General features: G+C 46.9%; 1 protein-coding gene across 3 annotated transcripts in view; it reads left to right on the top strand.

Annotated features, from left to right (window-relative positions):
* The window catches only part of TESC (tescalcin), a 61356-nt gene that overhangs the window by 8837 nt on the left and 32591 nt on the right, over positions 1-19928 (top strand). For 2 of the 3 annotated variants that reach the window (XM_055237607.2, XM_055237609.2), the window contains exon 2: positions 16007-16076. In XM_055237607.2, the coding sequence (XP_055093582.1) occupies positions 16007-16076 (70 nt within the window). Of the gene's footprint in view, positions 1-15708; positions 15878-16006; positions 16077-19928 lie in introns of those variants that run through there. The other variant, XM_063614575.1, reaches the window with a different exon arrangement.

Below are 19928 nucleotides of genomic sequence, written 5' to 3'. Positions count from 1 at the left end.
CTTGCCCCATGTGCTGAGGTTGGAACAGGGTTCCCTAAGCTCCTCCTGAGCACCTATGCCAGGATCCCAATGATTAGAGAACCCTGAGCAAATATCCAGCACTTTGCAGGCCTCACCCACCTGGTAGTTCTACGGAGGTCCCCTGTCTTGCCCTTGCCTGCATTCCCCCAAGGACCTCAGCCAGGAGTCCCAGTGTGGCACACAGGTGGCTTCTCACCGCCTGTCCTTTTCCAGCAGATAGATGTGGGTTTATATCATGGTATTGCTTCTTACTGTCTAGGCAAAGCACTTTGCCTCCCTGAGCCTCAGTTTCCTCATCTGTAAAATGACAGCAAAAATAGAACCTGTGTCACCGAATGTTGCGAAGATTAAGTTAGAATCTGGGCAAAGCTCTTTTTTTTATTATTATTATTATACTTTAGGTTTTAGGGTACATGTGCACAATGTGCAGGTTTGTTACATATGTATACATGTGCCGCGTTGGTTTGCTGCACCCATTAACTCGTCATTTAGCATTAGGTATATCTCCTAATGCTGTCCCTCCCCCCTCCCCCCAACCCACAACAGTCCCTGGAGTGTGATGTTCCCCTTCCTGTGTCCATGAGTTCTCATTGTTCAATTCCCACCTATGAGTGAGAACATGCGGTGTTTGGTTTTTTGTCCTTGCGATAGTTTACTGAGAATGATGTTTTCCAGTTTCATCCATGTCCCTACAAAGGACATGAACTCATCATTTTTTATGGCTGCATAGTATTCCATGGTGTATATGTGCCACATTTTCTTAATCCAGTCTATCGTTGTTGGACATTTGGGTTGGTTCCAAGTCTTTGCTATTGTGACCCATCCTCAGTGCTTGAGAGTTACTGGCAGTTACTAATCATTTCAGCTGGGAGCATTTCAGGAGCTGGCTATGTATCTCCTTTTAAAAGGGCATGCTATAACTTTTTTTAGTAATTCATTTCATTTTTTATATGTCTGCTATCTTGGACATGCCTAAACTTAATCACCATCTCTGCCCTTGTGCTCATAATTGGGGACCTTAATGTACTTTAATTTGTATCACTCTATAGTATTTAAGAACTTACATATTCATTATTATTCTATGCAGACACTATTAATTCTTGCAACCACTCTTCCTTATGGATATAGTTTTCTTATTTAATGCATGTTTCTGTAGATTTTTCAGTGAGGCTCTGTAAGTTGTAAACTTTGAAAATATTGTTACTTTGCAGGCATGCATGAATGAACATTTGGCTGGGTGTAAAATGTAAGGTTGCTGGATATTTTTTTTTTCAGTGATTCGTTTTTGGTCTTGTTGCTGTTGAGAAATCAGCTGTTAGTCTAACTGACATTTCTTTGTAGAAACCTATTTTCCCTTTTCCCTGTTTTAAAATTTTTGTCTTTGGTGTTTTGTACATGCTATGTCTGGGTGTGGATTTATTTTTATTTATCCGGGGAATGGTTTATGTTGTTTGATTCTAAAGAAAGTTCATATCTTCCATTATGAAAATATTATCTCTCCCCTTTCTCTTTATCTTCTTCATTAGTAATTCCTATTAGAAAAATGTTGGTTCATCTCATTCTGTCTGCATGCCTCTTAATCTTTCTTTCATATTTTCTTTTTATTTCTCTGTGCTATATGCTGGGTCATTTCCTTAGATCCATCTTCCAGTTCACTAATTCTCTCTTCAGCTATTATAACCTTGCTGCCTTAACCTATTAAATTTCAAAAAATTGCAATGACTTGTAAAAAAAATGTTTATAAGTGCTATATAGTTTTCAAATTCACCTCTTTTTCATAGGGTATGCTTCTTCTGTTGTTTGTAATAATTTAAAGCCTACTATATAGTCTCTTCTGTTTTGCCTTCTTGGAGTGCTATTCCTTTTGTTAATTGTGTCTGCTGATTCTCCCTTATGGTGGTTCATTTGCTTGTATGGTTTGGTGTTTGATTATAAGCTCATCTTTGGGCTTTTTCCCGACTCCCCTTGGCCCTTCCCCCTACCACCCCACAGGATTCCTGTGTGCCCTGGGTTTTAGAAGAGCCTTACACAGTGCATTTGAATTTCTTGTGCTAGGTATCTCAAGGTTTTCACCAGTCTGAAAACACTTTTCACATTAACTCCTCGGTTTGGGTCTCCTGCCCCACAACGACTTGGATTTTTCACCAGTGTGTGGCTCAGTCTTGGAGTTTGGATTCATTGCAGAAGCCTGCTCTTTCCCCTGCCATCTCCCTAGCAGAGATGGCTTTCTTATTATTCTCTGGGCCAGTGGGGAACGTTTTTTCTGACCCACCTGATGTGCAGAGGCAGCCTTTTGTATTTCAGCTTTTTAGAGGGGGCTCAGCTCCAGCTCATGCAGACCCAAGGCCTCTTCTGTCACTCAGTGGACTTGAAGCCCCAACCCTTAGCTGTTGGAGCCTGAAACCATTCTAACACCTGGGCCACCTCAGCAGCATCTGTCACTAACCCTGCTGGTTCCCGGTCTCTTCCTTGCCCCTGGCACTTGGGTGTTGCCCTTTCCTTCCATTTAGCTGGACGTTACATTTGTTTCTTGTTTTATCCAGTGTTTGTAATGGAAGGCAGAATCTGTATTAGCTCCGAGTAGCAGGACCTGAAATTCCTGATCTAAGTGTCCTACTGAAGTAAGAAGTAAGCCTTGTCTTTTTTTTTTTTTTTTTTTTTTTTTTTGAGACAGAGTCTCACTCTGTCGCCCAGGCTGGGGTGCAGTGGCACAATCTCAGCTCACTGCCACCTCCGCCTCCCAGGTTCAAGTGATTCTTGTGCCTCAGCCTCCTGAGTAGCCGGGATTCCAGGCATTTTTTTTTTATTTTTAGTAGAGATGGGGTTTTGCCATGTTGGCCAGGCTGGTCTCAAACTCTTGGCCTCAAGTGATGCACCCGCCTCAGTCTCCCAAAGCACTGGGATTACAGGCGTGAGCCACTGTGCCCAGCCGACCTTGTACTTTAGATAAGCCTGTTTCTACTTGATTTGGCCTCAGGATAAATCTGGAACTGAAGATAGTTCTGGAAGGCTGTGAAAACCTGTTTCTTAGATGCTCTGAAAGACACCCACTCGCCCACTCTCAAAATCTCTCCTGATTCACTGTTGCTTTTTTTCCCCTTCGTCATCTTTAGTCTTTTTATTAAAATGGAGAAATTTTTCTCTAATTACATAAATGATATGTATTTATTGTTCCATCCCTCCTCAGTTTGGGCATACAGCCTAGCCAATGGCTATGCAAATAGAATCTAAAGTCATGGACCTCGGTCTAAATCCCAGTTCTGCTGCTCCTAGCTGTGTGACCTTCAGGGAGTGACTTAACCTCTCTGAGACTCAGTTTCTTTATCTATAAAATGGGTGTGATTACCACCCTAAAAGGGAGGCACGGCCCTAAAGGGAGGCACCCTAAAAGCAAGGACTAAGATAATTCCAGGCATTTGGCTGAGTCCTAGCCTCTGGGTAAATGTTAACACATGGTGGTTATTATATTATTATTTATTTATTGAGACAGAGTCTTGCTTTGTCACCCAAGCTGGAGTGCAGTGGTGCAATCTCGGCTCACTGCAACCTCCACCTCCCAGGTTCAAGCGGTTCTCCTGCCTCAGCCTCCCAAGTAGCTGGGATGACAGACGTGCACCAGCACGCCCAGCTAAAGCACGTGGTGGTTATTATTGCTGCTATAAGGCGCATGGTAAAGAACAGAGCATAGCTGTAGGAAGGGAACATAGATGAGCAAAACAGACTGTGATTTTTAAAGTCACGAGCACCCACTCTGACAGCTTTCTCAGTTGCCTTATTGCTCATGAGAGAAGAGTAGATTCTAAAGTCAATTCACTCTGTCCCAGCTTCCCCTTCAATCCTGAGAATTGGAGGATTCATTCAGGGTAGGAAAAAACCCACAGAGATCCTAACAGGACCCTTGGTATCTGAGGTTGGAATAAACACTGCTGACGTGGGCCTGAGGCAGCTCTTACCAGGAATTCCTTGGCTTTCACACTTACAAAGTGGGTTGAAGTTGGCGTGAAAAGGGTATTAAGGTGCTGCATAAATGCCAGCAATTAATCTTCGAGCTGCTGCTGCTGCTCTGAAGGACAGAATTGGGTTTGAGAGCTTCCTTCTCAAGGCCAAGTGCACCCAAATGCATCTTTGGTTAATTTTAACATCCCAGCAGCTAAGAGTGATCTATGATGTATACGAGTTCAGCACATGGCATCCAAGGAAAAGGCAGGTGAAGGAGAGGAGCTGGCATTCAGCATCATGAAGCGCCCAGCATGTGCCAGGCACGAGAGGGTAGTCCCCTGTGGAGTGGCCCCTGCAAGGCTAAGGAGGCTGTTCCTCCCTGTCTCCCTCCCAAGGCCCAGGGTTAGTCATTGTTTTGGCTGTAGCCACAGGAGGCATGCAAGTTGCTGCATCCCTGGTGAGCCTGGATCCAGCTGAACAGCCACGATGGTATCAAGGGATTACTTAGGGGACAATAATAACAGTCCTGGCAACCCCAGCGTCTCCTGCGTCTCCTACGTCTTCTACCAGATCTTGTGCTAAGGGTGTTCATGATCTTTTTAAAAATTGATGCAAAATTCATGTAATATAAAATTTACCATTTTAGGTTGGGCACTGTGGCTCACACCTGTAATCTCAGCACTTTGGGAGGCTAAGGTGGAAGGATCACTTGAGGCCAGGAGTTCGAGACCAGCCTGGGCAACATAGCAAGGCCCTGTCTCTACAAAAGAAAAATTAAAAAAATTAGCTGGGTGCTGTGATGTGCACCTGTAGTCCCAGCTACTTGGGAGGCTGAGGCAGGAGGATCACTTGAGTCCAGGAGTTTGAGGCTGCTGTGAGCTGTGATCATGCCACTGCACTCCATCCGCCTGGGTGACAGAGTGAGAGACCCTGTCTCAAAAAAAAACTTACATCGTAACCATTTTAAAGTATACAGTTCAGGCCAGGAGCAGTGGCTCATGCTTGTAATCCCAGCACTTTGGGAGGCCGAGGTGGGCAGATCACTTGAGGTCAGGAGTTTGAGACCAGCCTGGCCAACATGGTGAAACCCCATCCCTATTAAAAAAAAAATTAAAGTGTATAATTCATTGGCATTAAGTACATTCACAATGATATGAAAACATCACCATATCTATTTCTAGAGCATTTTCATCGCCCTCCAAAAAACCTCATACCCATTAGCAGTCACTCTGCATTTCCTCCTCTCCCAGCCCCTGGTGACCACTAATCTGCGTTCTGCCTGTGTGGATCTGCCTGTCTGGGGCATTTCATGTAAATGGCATCCTGCAGTAGGCCCGCCTTGTATATCTAGTATTATCCCTTCTTGGAGTGTGACAGGGCTGCCTCCCTTTGTATTGCTTTATAACATCTCATCACCTGGATATACCCATTTTGTTTTTGCACTCACCAGTTGTTGGACGTTGAGTAGTTGCCACGTTGGTGGTTGTGATTGTGAATAGCTTGTGGTGGTTTTTCATGGCGTGAACAACGTCACGAGGGAGGAAGTCCCGTTGTCACCTCTGTATCACGGAGGAAGAAGCAGCCTCATGAGTTCAGGGTGACAGCTGAGTGGGATGCGTAGCAGAGACTCACAGCAGCCTCCCCCGGCAGCGCTGTCAGGAGCTCACCTTTCCATCCGGCCTGACTCGCCTCTGTATTCTGGGATTTCCCCAATGTTTGGGTTGAGTCCTGGCCAATCTTTCAAGAGGTGGCAAGCAGGAGAGAGCTGGGGGTCTTGGAAGTTACTGAGACCTTCCCATTGATGCCCCTTGGTGTCCTGGGGCTGGCATCCAGGCTGGCACAGCTGGTGGGGCCAGCAGGAGGCAGGGTGGCTTGGGGAGTCCCTGGGGCGCGTGAGAAGGCTCTCAGCTGTGCTTGCTTCTTCCAGCGGGGCCTTGCCCTGAGCCCTTCCACCTTCCCCCTTTCCCACCCTAACCCTGGGCGGCTGCACCTGCTGTCTCTCAGTCTCATCCACACCCACGGTCTATTGCCAGGCACTTCAGATCTCGTTCCCTGGCTTGGCGTCCTCTGTAGACTCAGGGCAAGTCCAAATGTCCTGGCCTGATGGATGAGGCCTTCACGCCCCACCACCCCTGCCTGTCTTCCACCCACACTGAAGAGCCCGAGGCTCCCTGAGCCCTGTGTGTTCTGCCTCTGCCAAAGCTATGCCCTCTGCCAGCCCTGTCCACCCCACCCCAGAACCCCATTGGGCATCATCTCCTGCTCCCATCCCCGTGGCCTAGAACCTACACTGCAACCCTGGTGCCCCTTGGCCAGCTGAAGCAGCGTTTACCGTCCTAGATCCTGGCGAGGGGATGTGCATTTCCAGCAGAATGGGGCCACGCTTTTTGCATCTGCTTCCCTGGCCTCTAGCAAGCACCTAGCAAACCAGAGGTGCTCAGAGGGCTGTGCAAGCACAGGTGGGGCCTTGGGGGTGCCCCTCAGGGCCCACACACTCCTGGGGGCCAGCAGGGGTTGTGGGAAGAGCAGGCAATGGTGTGCATGCCCCTCACCTGGGTCCTGGGACTACAGGCTCACAGAGTCCTGGTGCCCCAAAATGGATGGGAGCGCGTGCTGACATTCTCTTTCCTCCTGAGTCGGGGGAGGGAGGCTGGACTCCAGGATGGATTTCAGGCCTGCTTCTCTGCCCCTGGGCCCCTCATCCTCCCTGTTCTGGACCATTGTCCTTGACCCCCTACCCTATGTGGCTCTCCTCCCATGGGTGATGCCTTGCTCAGCACTGCAGGGCCGCAAGCAGGTCCCCACAGCCTGATGGGGGAGGCCAGAGCCAGGCAGGCAATGTGCTTAACCCAGCGTTCAGAACCCTTTGCAGTCAATTGCCAATATTTTTTAACCCAGCAGATTTCTGCCTCCTCTTAATGAAAGGGGAAAATCTGGCCTCCCATGGCAGCAACTGGCTGGAGGGAACACTGGCAGCCCCTTCGACAGGGTGGGACTCCAGTTCATGCCTGCATGGGCCCCTTCTCTCACTTCATGCCTTTCTGACCCTGGAGACACTGAAATTCTCAACTCCACCTTGACATTATCTGAGGAAGGAATTGGCTTCTATTGCCCCTTCATCCCCAAGGTTAAACAGTTTTTACATTGACACCTAATTCACAGCTCATGACATTCACCATTTAAAAGTGTACAGTTCAGTGGCTTTTAGTATATTCACAAAGTTATACAAACATCACCACTGTCTAATTCTTTTTTTTTTTTTTTTTTTTTTGAGATGGAGTCTTGCTCTGTCACCCAGGCTGGAGTTCAGTGGTGCTATCTCAGCTCACTGCAACCTCCGCTTCCTGGGTTCAAATGATTCTCCTGCCTCAGCCTCCCCAGAAGCTGGGACTACAGGTGTGTGTCAACACATTTGGCTAATTTTTGTATTTTCAGTAGAGACGGAGTCTCATGTTGGCCTAGCTGGTCTCGAACTCGTGACCTCAAATGGTCCATACGCCTCAGCCCCCCACAGTGCTGGGATTACAGGTGTGAGCCACAGTGCCTGGCCACCACTACCTAATTCTAGAATAACTTATCACCCCCAAAAGAATACCCATTGGCAGTCACTTCTCATTCCCCCAACACCCTCCAGCCTCTGGCAACCATCAATCTACTTTCTGTCTCACTAGATTTGCCTGTTCAGGGCACTTCGTATAAATGGGATCATACACCGTGTGGCCTTGTATGTCTGGCTTCTTTCACATCGTGTGATTATTTCAAGGTTTATCCATGCCGTAGCATTTACCAATGCTTCATTTCTTTTTTTGCTGAATAATATTCTGTCATCTGGATGTGCCACATTTGTTCACCCATTCCTTTGTTGATGGACGTTTGGATTGTTCCACCTCTTGGCACTTGTGAACAGTGCTGCTTTGAACATTGGTTACAGGCTTCTGGTGTGGACGAACATTTTCTTTTATCTCGGGTATAAATGGAATTGTTGGCCGGGCGCAGTGGCTCACGCCTGTAATCCCAGCACTTTGGGAGGCCGAGGCGGGTGGATCACCTCAGGTCAGGAGTTCAAGGCCAGCACAGCTAAAACGGTGAAACCCCATCTCTACTAAAAATACAAAAATTAGCCAAGAGTGGTGGTGCATGCCACCCAGTGCGGGGAGGCTGAGCCAGGAGAAGCACTTGAACTCAGAAGGCGGAGATTGCAGTGAGCTGAGATTGTGCCACTGTACTCCAGCCTGAGCGATAGAGCAAGACTCCGTTTAAAAAAAAAAAAAAAAAAAAAAAAAGAATTGTTTTGGAGTAGAATTGCTGGATTACATGGTAATTCTATGTTTAATTAACTGAGGACCTACCAAACTGTTTTCCATGGTGGTTGTACCATTTAAATCCTTGCTAGTAATGTATGAGAGTTTCAGTTTCTCTATAGCCTCATCAACATCTATTATTTCTTTTATTTATCATTATAGTCATCATGGTTAAAAAGATTTTAACCCAAATACAATTATACAAGTAAGCTCCGTAAATTGCAGAAAAGTTAAGGGACAGATAACCAAATTTAGGGTCAAAGGGAGGAGGAAAGAAATGTTCTGTAATTCTACCATCTGAAAACAACTGACTACTATTATTTTGTTGTATACCCTTTTCTGTTTTTTCTTGTGCACATGTGTATATCAATATGAACTTTCGCATGCAAATGAGATATTGGTCTGTTGGATTTTTCCATGCGACAACATGCCATATGACATTTTCCGATGTCCCACAATATTTAAAAAATATTTATAAAGGCTGTGTAGTATTCGGACTTCAGGATGTACCAGGACTAATCTGTCTTGTTTTCTGTGGCTCAGCATTTCCCCCAATTTCTTTTCTTTTTTCTTTTTTTATTTTTGAGGCAAAGTCTCGCTCTTCTCCCCCAAGCTTGAGTGTGATGGCATGATCTCGGCTCACTGCAACCTCTGCCTCCCAGGTTCAAGCAATTCTCCTGCCTCAGCCCCCTGAATAGCTGGGATTACAGGCACCTGCCACCACGCCCAGCTAATTTTTGTATTTTTAGTAGAGATGGGGTTTTACTACGTTGGCCAAGCTGGTCTAGACCTCCTGACCTCAGGTGATCCACCCGCCTCAGCTTCCCAAAATGTTGAGATTACAGGCTTGAGCCACTGCGCCCAGCCAATTTCTTTTTGTTTTGGGACAGCCCCTTGCTCTGTTGCTCATGCTGGAGTGCGATCTTGGCTCACTGCAACCTCAACTTCCCAGGCTTAAGTGATCCTCCCACCTCAGCCTCACTAGTCCACGCCCAGCTAATTTTTTGAATTTTTTTTTTTTTTTTTGTATAGATAGAATCTTCCTGTCTTGCCCAGGCTAGTCTTGAACTCTTGGGCTCAAGTGATCCTCCCATTTCAGCTTCCCAGAGTGCTGGGATTACAGCCATGAGCCACCACACCTGGCCCATTTCCCCCAATTTTTTTCATTTCCTTTTTTTTTTTTTTGAGACAGAGTTTTTGCTCTTGTTGCCTAGGCTAGAGTGAAGTGGCACGATCTCGGCTCACTGCAACCTCCGCCTCCCAGGTTCAAGCAATTCTCCTGCCTCAGCCTCCTGAGTAGTTGGGATTACAGGCATGCACCACCACACCCAGCTAATTTTTGTATTTTTAGTAGAGATGGGGTTTCACCATGCTGGCCAGGCTGGTCTCAAACTCCTGACCTCAGGTGATCCACCAGCCTCGGCCTCCCAAAGTGCTAGGATTAAAGGAGTGAGCCACCACACCCAGCCCCCCAATTTCTTACTGTTCTAAACAGGCAACCATGATTACCCTTGTCTGTTCATCTTTATACGCCTGTCTTAATTCTTCAGGATTTGTTCCTAGGGATCAAGTTCTGATTCAAAAGGTATATACCAGCGCTGCCCAACACAAATAATAATGTGAGGTGTAATCATGGTAAATTTTCTAGTAGCTGTAATGTAATTACATTGTGTAATGTAATTCTAAATTTTCTCGTGGCGACATTAAGACAAGTAAAGAAATTAATGGTGAGATGAATTTTAATAGTGTATTTTATTTAGCCCATTATATTTAAAATATCATTTTTACCATACGATCAATATCAAAAGTTATTGTAGTCATCTATGTTCTTTTTTGTACTTGGTCTTGGCAGGCTGGTGTGTGGTTTCTACTTCAGCACATCTCAGTCTGGGCTCACCACCTTCAAGGGCTTGGCAGCCACTTGGACAGGCAGGTGTGTTCCTTCACGTTGAAGTTTTTGATACAAAGTGACAGTTCACTTCCATCCCCAAAAGATTAGGCCAGTTAAACTCCCACCAGCCCCATGGACTGGTGTGCATTTCCCTCAGGTTGAAATCTAAAACCAGAAATAATGAGGTCCAGCTGCCAGGAACCAAAGCCCATCTCTGCCCATCATCCCCATGGCAACTGTGACCTCAGGGCCCTGGAGAAGGGCTCAGAGGTGAGGAGCAAGGAAGCTGGAAAAGCTTCCAACCCAGGAACCCTTGAGGAAAAGGCAGGTTCTTCCGTGGGCTTTGGGGCCCTGATACAGGCAGACGTGCATCAGGTGCTTACGCGAGGGGCCCTGTTGGGGGCCCACGGTCAGCCCAGGGGTGGGGGCGGGCAAGGAGTGGTGGTGGGGGGGGGGGCGCGGTTAGGAGGAAGCAGCTCACCAGTCATGTTGGGTTAGACCAGCTCCACCTGCCAGAGCCTGGGGTGTTCTGAAAGTCAGTTCCTGAGGCTTCAGAAATCATCCTTTCTCTCAGTTACTGTGCCGGAGGAGTCCTGCCTGTGCTGTGAGCTGAGCCCTTGGCTCCAGGGATTTGGGTAAAAAGAGGGCCCCAAAGGTGGGAGGTTGTCTTCCTAATCCTTTGCTTTCAATCAGGCAGGACAGAGGGAGTATGTGTATGTGAATTTGCATGTGTGTGCATGTTCTTTTTTTTTCCATCACCCGGGCTGGAGTGCAGTGGTGTGATCTCGGCTCACTGCAACCTCTGCCTCCCGGGTTCAAGTGATTCTCCTGCCTCAGCCTCCCAAGTAGCTGGGATTACAGATGTGCCCCACCATGCCTGGCTGATTTTTGCATTTTTAGTAGAGATGGGGTTTCACCATGTTGGCGGGGCAGGTCTCAAACTCCTGGCCTCAAGTGATCCACCTACCTCAGCCTCCCAAAGTGCTGGATTACAGGCGTGAGCCACCGCGCGCAGCCTTGCATGCACTTTGGATGCCGTTAACTGGAAACTCTTCATTAGATAAACTTCATCTAGGATGATTTATATACCGCTTCCTAGCTGTGGGACCTTGGGCACATCCCGGAGTTCTCATCTCTAGAATGGGCGTAGAATCATAACTACCTAACAGAACTCAGGAGAGGGTTGTACCAGCCCAGGCTTATCCAAGTAGAGTTGAACACAGAGGCCAGGAAACGGTAAATGCTCGTTAATGTCTGCCCTTGTTGTTATGATTATGCATGTAATTTATTTTTAAAATAGCTTTATTGAGATATAATTCACACACCATGAGATTCACCCCCATTTAAATTGAACCCCATAGTTTTAGTATAATCACAGGGTTATGCAACCATCAAAACAATATAATTTTAGAACATTTTTATCTCTCTCCAAAAGAAACTCCAGTGCCCATTAGCAGTGTCCCCCTGTTCTCCCTCTCCAGCCCCTCCCCTCCCTGGCCTCAGGCAACCACTGTGTACTTTCTGTTCCTAAGGATTTGTCCATCTGAGCATTTCATGCAAATGGAATCATCCAATGTGTGTCCTCTCCAGTGGCCTCTTTCACACACCAGGATGCTTTCAAGGTAACGCTTTGCTTTTTTTTTTTTTTTTTTGAGATGGAGTCTGGCTCTGTCACCCAGGCTGGAGGGCAGTGGCACCATCTTGGCTCACTGCAACCTCCGCCTCCCGGGTTCAAGTGATTCTCCTGCCTCAGCCTCCTGAGTAGCTGGGATTACAGGTGCCTGCCACCACTCTCGGCTAATTTTTTTATTTTTAGTAGAGATGGGGTTTCGGCATGTTGGCCAGGCTGGTTTCAAACTCCTGACCTCAAGTGATCCACCCGCTTCCACCTCCCAAAGCACTGGGATTACAGGCATGAGCCACCACACCCAGCCATAACTCATCTTTAATAGTGGTTGTTTAGGTGCACTTGTTTAGCCGTAATTTCTAATCATTTATCATCAGATCAGTGTGTTTTGGGGGTTAAGTGATCATACAAAAGGAGACAGACAAATAAAAAAAAGAAAACAAAACACAGAACTACACGTTTTCTGCCAGACTGAGTTCAAATTGTGGGTCTGCCTCTATCAAGGTCAGTGACCTTGAGCAAGTTACATCCCTTCTGAGCCTCAGTTTGTTCTTCTATAAAATGGGAATAGTATGTCCCTCATAGGGTCATGGAAGGAACTAAAGAAGATGATGTGTGCCTAGGACACAGTACTCAGCCAGTGAATGACTTACTAATATCGATATTTATGAGATCTCTCAGCCATCTAGATAGGATCATGTAGGCTGAAAAACTTCACCACAAGACTATACATATACATTGTACATTAGAGAAAAATTGGAAAATATAGATGAACCAAAAGCAAAACAGTCTTTAATCCAGGTATTGAGTGAGAAATAATTATTATTTTTGGGGAAAATAGGATTTTTAAGTTACTTAAGCACATTTGTATATTTTTATGTCTTTTCCACAACATAGAGTTGTGCTGTCTCGGTAGCAAGCTGTTTTTAGGCAGTATATGTGGAATGTATTTCTCTGCAAATACACAACTGTCACTGTTAAAGACAGTATACCTAAAAACAATTTTTTTTCTCCATCTTGCACTCTAAAGGTATACTTTTAAAAAAAATTGGCTAAACATACCAAAAAGTGTTCGACCAATCTGTTTTTTGCTTTTTTTTTTTTTTTTTTTTTGAGGAAGAATCTTGTTCTCTTGCCAAGGCTGAAGTGCAGTGGCGCGATTTTGGCTCGCTGCAACCTCCGCCTCCCGGGCTCAAGCGATTCTCCTGCTTCAGTCTCCCAAGTAGCTGGGATTACAAGTACCTACCACCATGCCTGGCTCATCTTTGTATTTTTAGTAGAGACGGGGTTTCATCATGTTGGCCAGGTCTCAGACTCCTGACCTCAAGTGATCTGCCCACCTCAGCCTCCCAAAGTGCTGGGATTACAGGCGTGAGCCACCGTGCCCAGCCCCAATCTGCTTTTGATGGTCACTTAGGGCAAGTCGAATTTTAAGCTATTTTAAAGAATACAAAGTTGAACACATTTATGTATTCATGTTTTTGTACCTGTTGCATCTATTGTTTTTAGGATGCATTCCTGCCAAGTGGAATTACAATTTTAAAAACTTTTTATTCATTTTTCTTTTTTCTTCCCAGATCTCCTTTAGTCAGGGAGGAATAACATTTTTTTTTTTTTTTAGTAAATGTTTTGCCATGATATAGTGCACATCCAGAACAGTGCATCACTCATAAGCATACAGACAGCTCTTTGAGGTTTCCGACAACACGACTATGTAAAGTGTACAGAGATCTAGAAATGGAACATTCCTAGAACCCAGAGCTCCCCTTTGCACTCCATTCAAGTTACTCCTGCTTATCTCATCCTCCAAAAGTCATTTCCAATGTTAGCGTCATCTACGATGCCTCCCTTGAGAGCAGCCACAATCTTGACCTCTAACATTGTAGTTGAATTTTGCCTGTTTTTGAACTTTATGCAAATAGAATCATAAAGTATGTACACTTTCCTGTCTGGCTGCTTTTGTCTGTGATTATATTGTTCATTCTCGTTGCTGTGTGGTATTCCATTGCTTGACTATACTACACATTAGCATTCTGCCATTGTTGGGCATGTGGGTAGTTTCCCGTTTAGGGCGATTCCAGTGGCACCGCCACGACGTCTTTGTACGCATGCTTGGGTGAACAGAAGTATGCATTATTTGTGTATATACCTAGGAGTGGAATTGCTAGGCCATGAAGTATGCCAGTGTCCTTGCTGAGACACCTATGATATAAATCGCCATATTTTCCTGCAGAAAGGTAGAAATTGCACTTTGATGATTCACCTAACTGTTCCAAGTGTCAGTGGCTACATCTGTAACAAGAGGATACAGCCCCCTCCTAGAGTGTTGGGAGGAAGAGATGAGCTAATCATTGGAGCCGTGCCCACAGGAAGTAGGGAGCCCTCAGTCTGGGTTGGCAGCCTTAATGAGCGGCTGGAGATGCTTGAGAATACTGAGCTGTTGATTCTTGAAGAGCCTGAGGCCAAAAAACAATGAGCAGGAAGTGAGGTGACCAGTTGACCCCAGAAATTAGCTGCCTCTGTAACAGGAGCAAAACAGTGCTTAGGGGTAGGGAATGCTGGGAGGACTGAGGTGGGAGGTCACAGCTCCGCAGTCTAGCCGATGTTTTGGAAAGGTTTGCGTGAACTGTATATAGTCCTCAGGAACCAGACCTAAAGGCCTTGAGCGCCAAGGTACTCTGGGCAGACAGGCAGTATTCCTTCGTGGTGAAGGCTGGCCTTGGGGTCGCACAGACTTAGAGTTCAGTCCCAGCTCTGCCGCTGTGTGTTGTGGGATCTTAAGTGCTCTCTGAGCCGCAGTTTTCAAATTATAAAACTGAGATAACGGCCAGGCATGATGGTTCACACCTGTAATCCCAGCACTTTGGGAGGCTGCGGTGGGCGGATCACTCAAGGTCAGGAGTTCAAGACCAGCCTGGCCAGCACGGCGAAACCCCATCTCTACTAAACATACAAAAATTAGCTGGGTGTGGTGGTACGTGCCTGTAATCCCAGCTACTTGGGAGGCTGGGGCGCAAGAATCGCTGGAACACGGAGGCAGAGGTGGCAATGAGCTGAGATTGCACCACTGCATTCCAGCCTGGGCGACAGGGTGTGACTCTGTCTCAAAACAAACAAAACACTTGAGATAATATCCACTCACTTACTGAGTTGTTTTGATAATGAAGTGAGAAATGCAGATCATTGTTTAATATTGTGTGTTTTTTAGAGACAGGGTCTTACCCCGTCACCCAGATTGGAGTCCTTCCATTTCTTTGCTCCACCAGATTCTCCTTACATTTCTCAGTATAGGTTTCCCAGATCATGTTCAACACCAGCCTGAACCCTTATTTCTTCTCGCTACTCATCTGACTCTGAGTCTGTGACTATAAAAAGCCCCTTTCTCAGGTAGGATAAAACTCATCTTCTGGAGTGGAAGAGGAAGAGTCAGACAACCAGATGCAGTTTTCTCTAGGCTGGGCATGGTGGCTCATGCCTGCAATCTCAGCACCTTGGGAGGCCGAGGCGGGCAGACTGCTTGAGTCCAGGAGTTTGAGACCAGCCTAGGCAACACGGTGAAACCCTGTATCTCTAAAAAAAAAAAAAAAAAAAAAAAAAAATCGATATCTATATCTATCTAGCTATATATATATATATATATATATATGTATATATGTATGTGTATATATATATGTATATGTGTGTGTGTATATATATGTATATGTGTATATATATATATATATACACACACAAAAATTAGCCGGCATGGTGACACTTGACTGTAGTTGCAGCTACCCAGGAGGCCGAGGTGGGAGTATCTCTGGAGCCCAGGAGGTGGAGGCTGCAGTGAGCTGAGATGCCGAGGTCATGCCAGTGTACTCCGTCCTGAGTGATAGAAGTGAAACCCTGCCACAGAAAAACAAAGTTTCTCTTTAGTGGGCTGGGGAAGGTCAGAGGCTGGGAGAATGGCCTGCTTCATGACTGCCCCGTCTCAGGAGCTATTAGTAATAGTTGTATTATTATTACTAAGCCAGTTGGAACTGATCACTGCAGAGCCGTTTCTGGGAAGAACGGGAAATCCTTTCTCTGCTGCTTCACCCAGCACTCGCTTTTGCCATGGTGGGAGATGCTTTGAGAAGGGGTGCGGCAGCCAGTGGGGATGGGGCGGAAGAATATGTGCAGCCTCCCTCTGACAGTCAGTGATGTTTTTTTTCTGTCTTGTTTTTCTCTCTTTCCCGCACTTCTCAGTCTCATCGGATCAGATCGAGCAGCTCCATCGGAGATTTAAGCAGCTAAGTGGAGACCAGCCTACCATTCGGTAAGATTGGCAGCGGGTTTGGGTGCTGGGTGGGGCCATGCCCTTGTGAATTTCTTGTCCTGTTTCTTTCCTTGAGTGCTGAGTGGCGGGGGTAGTTGTTTTTTATTTATTTATTTATTTTGGAGATGGAGTCTTGCTGTGTCACCCAGGCTGGAGTGCAGTGGTGCTGTCTCGGCTCATTGCAAGCTCTGCCTCCTGGGTTCACACCATTCTTCTGCCTCAGCCTCCCGCGTAGCTGGGACTACTGGTGCCCTCCACCACGCCTGGCTAATTTTTTGTATTTTTAGTAGAGACGGCGTTTCACCGTGTTAGCCAGGATGGTCTCGATCTCCTGACCTTGTGATCCGCTCTTCTCGGCCTCCCAAAGTGCTGGGATTATAGGCATGAGCCACCGCGCCGGGCCAACTGTAGTTGTTTTAATGCTTCTGGTCTCTTCTAAGACAAGATGTTCCCAAACAGTAAGGAAAGAACCACTTCTGTTTCTATGAGGATCCCGCAATTATAAATTACAACTAGCGTGGAAGCGAGGAAGGGCTCTTCAGCCACCCCCTGCCTCACCCTGACTTCCTCGGATGGAATGTGCTTGGAATCTCAGACACATATGGAGGACCTGTTAAATCCCAGGGTCCTTCCAACTGCCGGGCACACAAAGATGAATCAGTTGTGGTGCAGCCCGACTTAGGGGCTCGGGCTGTCATCAGGACCTCTGTCTTTTGACTCTCCTTCTTTAGGGTTAGTTCCAGCCTCAGGCAAGATGGGGGTGGCTGCCTCAAATTTCTGTTAAGGAAAATCAACCTTCTGCATTATGTTTTGTTAATCTTTTAGATAGCTTTAGGTTGCTTTTTAATGAAGAGGAATGCCTTAAACTGTATTCTGGTTGAATTATTTGTTATTTGGGTATTTTTAATTTTTTTGAAACACGGTCTCGCTCCATCGCCCAGGCTGGAGTGCAGTGTTGCGATCATAGCTCACTGCAGCCTCAACCTCTTGGGCCCAAGTGATCCTCCTGCCTCAGCCTCCCAAGCAGCTGGGACCACAGGCATGTGCCATCACACCCAGCTGATTTTTTAATTTATTTTTATTTTCATAGAGGCAGGGTCTTGCTGTGTTGCTCAGGCTGGTCTGGAACTCCTGGGCTCAGGTGATCCTCCCGCCTTAGCTTCCCAAAGTGCTGGGACTACAGGCATGCACCACCACACCAGCTAATTTTTAAAAGTTTTTGTAGAGATGGGGGTCTCACTATGCTGCCCAGGCTGGTCTCAAACTCCTGGCCTCAAGCAGTCCTCTCATTTCTACCTCCCAAAGTGCTGGCACTACAGGTGTGCACCGCTGCACCAGACCTGTTAATTGTTTTTTTTTTTTTTTTTTTTGAGACATGGTCTTGCTATGTTACCCAGGGTGGTCTTGAACTCCTGAGCTCAAGCAGTCCCCCCGCCTCAGCCTCCTGAGTGGCTGGGATTACAAGCGAGTGCTGCTCGAGTTACTTACAGCTAGGTTAGTGAGAGGTCCTTGTCAGTGACTTGATCGTCACAGAGTTCATGAGGAAGCTTCAAGTTGAACAAATTTCTACCATAAACTTCTAACAGATGTAGTTTCCTAAAATAAGCATTCAGAGTCTCAAGGTTACAGCTTGTTGGAACTTTGAAACAAACCTTTTAATACTCCAGGAAAACTTCCTTCTTAGTAAACAGATTTAAATTTCCCCTAGGTTTTATGGAAACTGACATATAAATGTCCACTTTCTCTTGTGTGTCTAAACACAGGCATATTGTTAATCCAGTATATTTCATTCTTAATTTCAAGAGCTCAGATTCTGACGGTCTCATGATTCTTGTGGCCTCTGGTCTCAGTTTGACTGCATCCAAGGCCGACTTAAAGACAATTAAGATTTATACCTTTAATTCTACACATCTTGCCCACCAAGCCCAGTGGAGGAGAGAGAACCTGAGCCCAGCGGAAGAGTCAGCTGGCTTCTCATTGGCTCTGATGGGGTCACGGGCCTGAGTGAGCCAATCGCCGTGGCCAAAGACCAGACATACAAATGTTTTCCCCTAGAACTATAAGGGCATGGGGCCTGGGGTCAGTTTCCTCCAAGGACAGGGATGGAGGGCGGGTGGTTTCAACCAGGGCAAGGTGAAACCTCTTTGGGCCACAGGCTGAGGAGTGTGTAGCATGACACAAGTCAGCCAGGCACTGAGATCTAACGGGGAGGTGGCATATATGGACACTGGATGTTGGAAAATAGTGTCAATGGCATGCTTTGCTTGTTCCTTCAGAAGTTAATGAGCAGCCTGGGCAACATAGCAAGACCCTTTCTCTACAAAATGTTTAAAAATTAGCCAGGTCTGGTGATGCACACATGTAGTTCTGACTACTTGGGAAGCTGAAGCAGGAGGATCACTTGAACCCAGGGGTTCAAGACTGCAGTGGACTATGAGTGCACCACTGCACTCCAGCCTGGGCAACAGAGCAAGACCCTGTCTCTTAAAACGTTCATGAGCATCTGCTCTGTGCCAGGTGCTTGGTACCTACGCTGGTAGATGCAGCCACTATGGAGTTCACAGTGGAGGATGTGGGAAGGCAGAGCCCCTTTGTCCTCAAGACAGTTTTCCAGCAAGTGGAGCCCCCAGCCCTGTAACACACTGCCTTGGACTTATTGTTATGCATCTGATGTTAGATCCATCCAACCTTGGGTGGTGAACTTTAGGTTCATATTCTACATGCATAGAGATGCAGAGGCAAAAACCCAGGCTTCAGAGTCCAGCTGTATTAGAATCCTTCATGCCATTGGCTGTGTGGCTTCGGGCTGGTCACTTCGTTTTGCTGAGCTAGTCTCCTCATATGGAAAGTGAGCATGGTCACTTGGGATTTGATTTGAGCATTAAAAATGAGCAGTGGGCCAGGCACTGTGACTCACGACTATAATCTCAGCACTTTGGGAGGCCAAGGCTGGAGGATCGCTTGAGCCCAACCTGGGCAACACAGTGAGACCCAATCTCTAGGGAAAAAAAAGCAGGTGCAAGCAGGGCAATTTAGCTCTAAGCTGGGTTCATAGGCATTTGGCAAATGGGGCTATTCTTCCACCCCCATCCTGTGGGGGCCCAGGTGCTGTGTGAGGAGGAGGATATGATGCCGTTGGAGGCCCCTCCCACTTTTAGGTTCTAGGCGCTGAGCCCTGATGCATTGCCTAGCACCCCATCATAGGCTTACGAGGGGACATGCTAAAATGGCATTCCCTACAATTTTTTTCCAACTTGAGTGTGCTCGAATCACCTGGGAATCTTGCTGCCATGCAGGTTTTGCTTCTGCAGTTCTGGGGTGGAGCCTGAGACTCTGCATTTCTAACAAGTGCCTCCGTTGCCCAGCACCATGGACAGCACACAGTAGGTCCTCCATGGTTGAGTGGGTGGAGCGTCCTCCTCCTGCAGGAGCTGAGCTGGCGCGGCCTCTCTGTGCTGATGGCACCGGACTCCTACCTCCCAGGCCTCACCTGCCCAGGCTCAGCTTAGAAATGTGAGCCGTTGGTCCTGCCCTGCCACCCCAAACCTTGTTTGCCCCTCTCCTGCACACCCATCCCCAGGACCTCATATGTAGTGCCCTCGCACAAGCCCTCAGTGTGCCTGCCTGGCAGGGTCATTCAAAGGAGCCAGTGAACAGCCTCTGCTCAACAGCCCTCTGTGGCTACCCAGTGCCATCAAGGTCATCTTTGTGTTCTTTATGTGGGACTCACACAGGTGTGTAGATGTTGGCTTCTGCTTTGCTGAGGCCTCAGTGTGGACCACATCTTCCAAGGCACGTCTCCTGCCCCCTGAAGCCCCACAGCCTCCTCCTGGGGGTGCCCCATCCCAACAC

The sequence above is a fragment of the Symphalangus syndactylus genome, chromosome 13 (assembly GCF_028878055.3).
Source record: "Symphalangus syndactylus isolate Jambi chromosome 13, NHGRI_mSymSyn1-v2.1_pri, whole genome shotgun sequence".
NCBI lineage: Eukaryota > Metazoa > Chordata > Mammalia > Primates > Hylobatidae > Symphalangus > Symphalangus syndactylus.
Note: the sequence above shows the minus strand (reverse complement) of the source record. Positions and strands in the feature narration are given on the sequence as shown.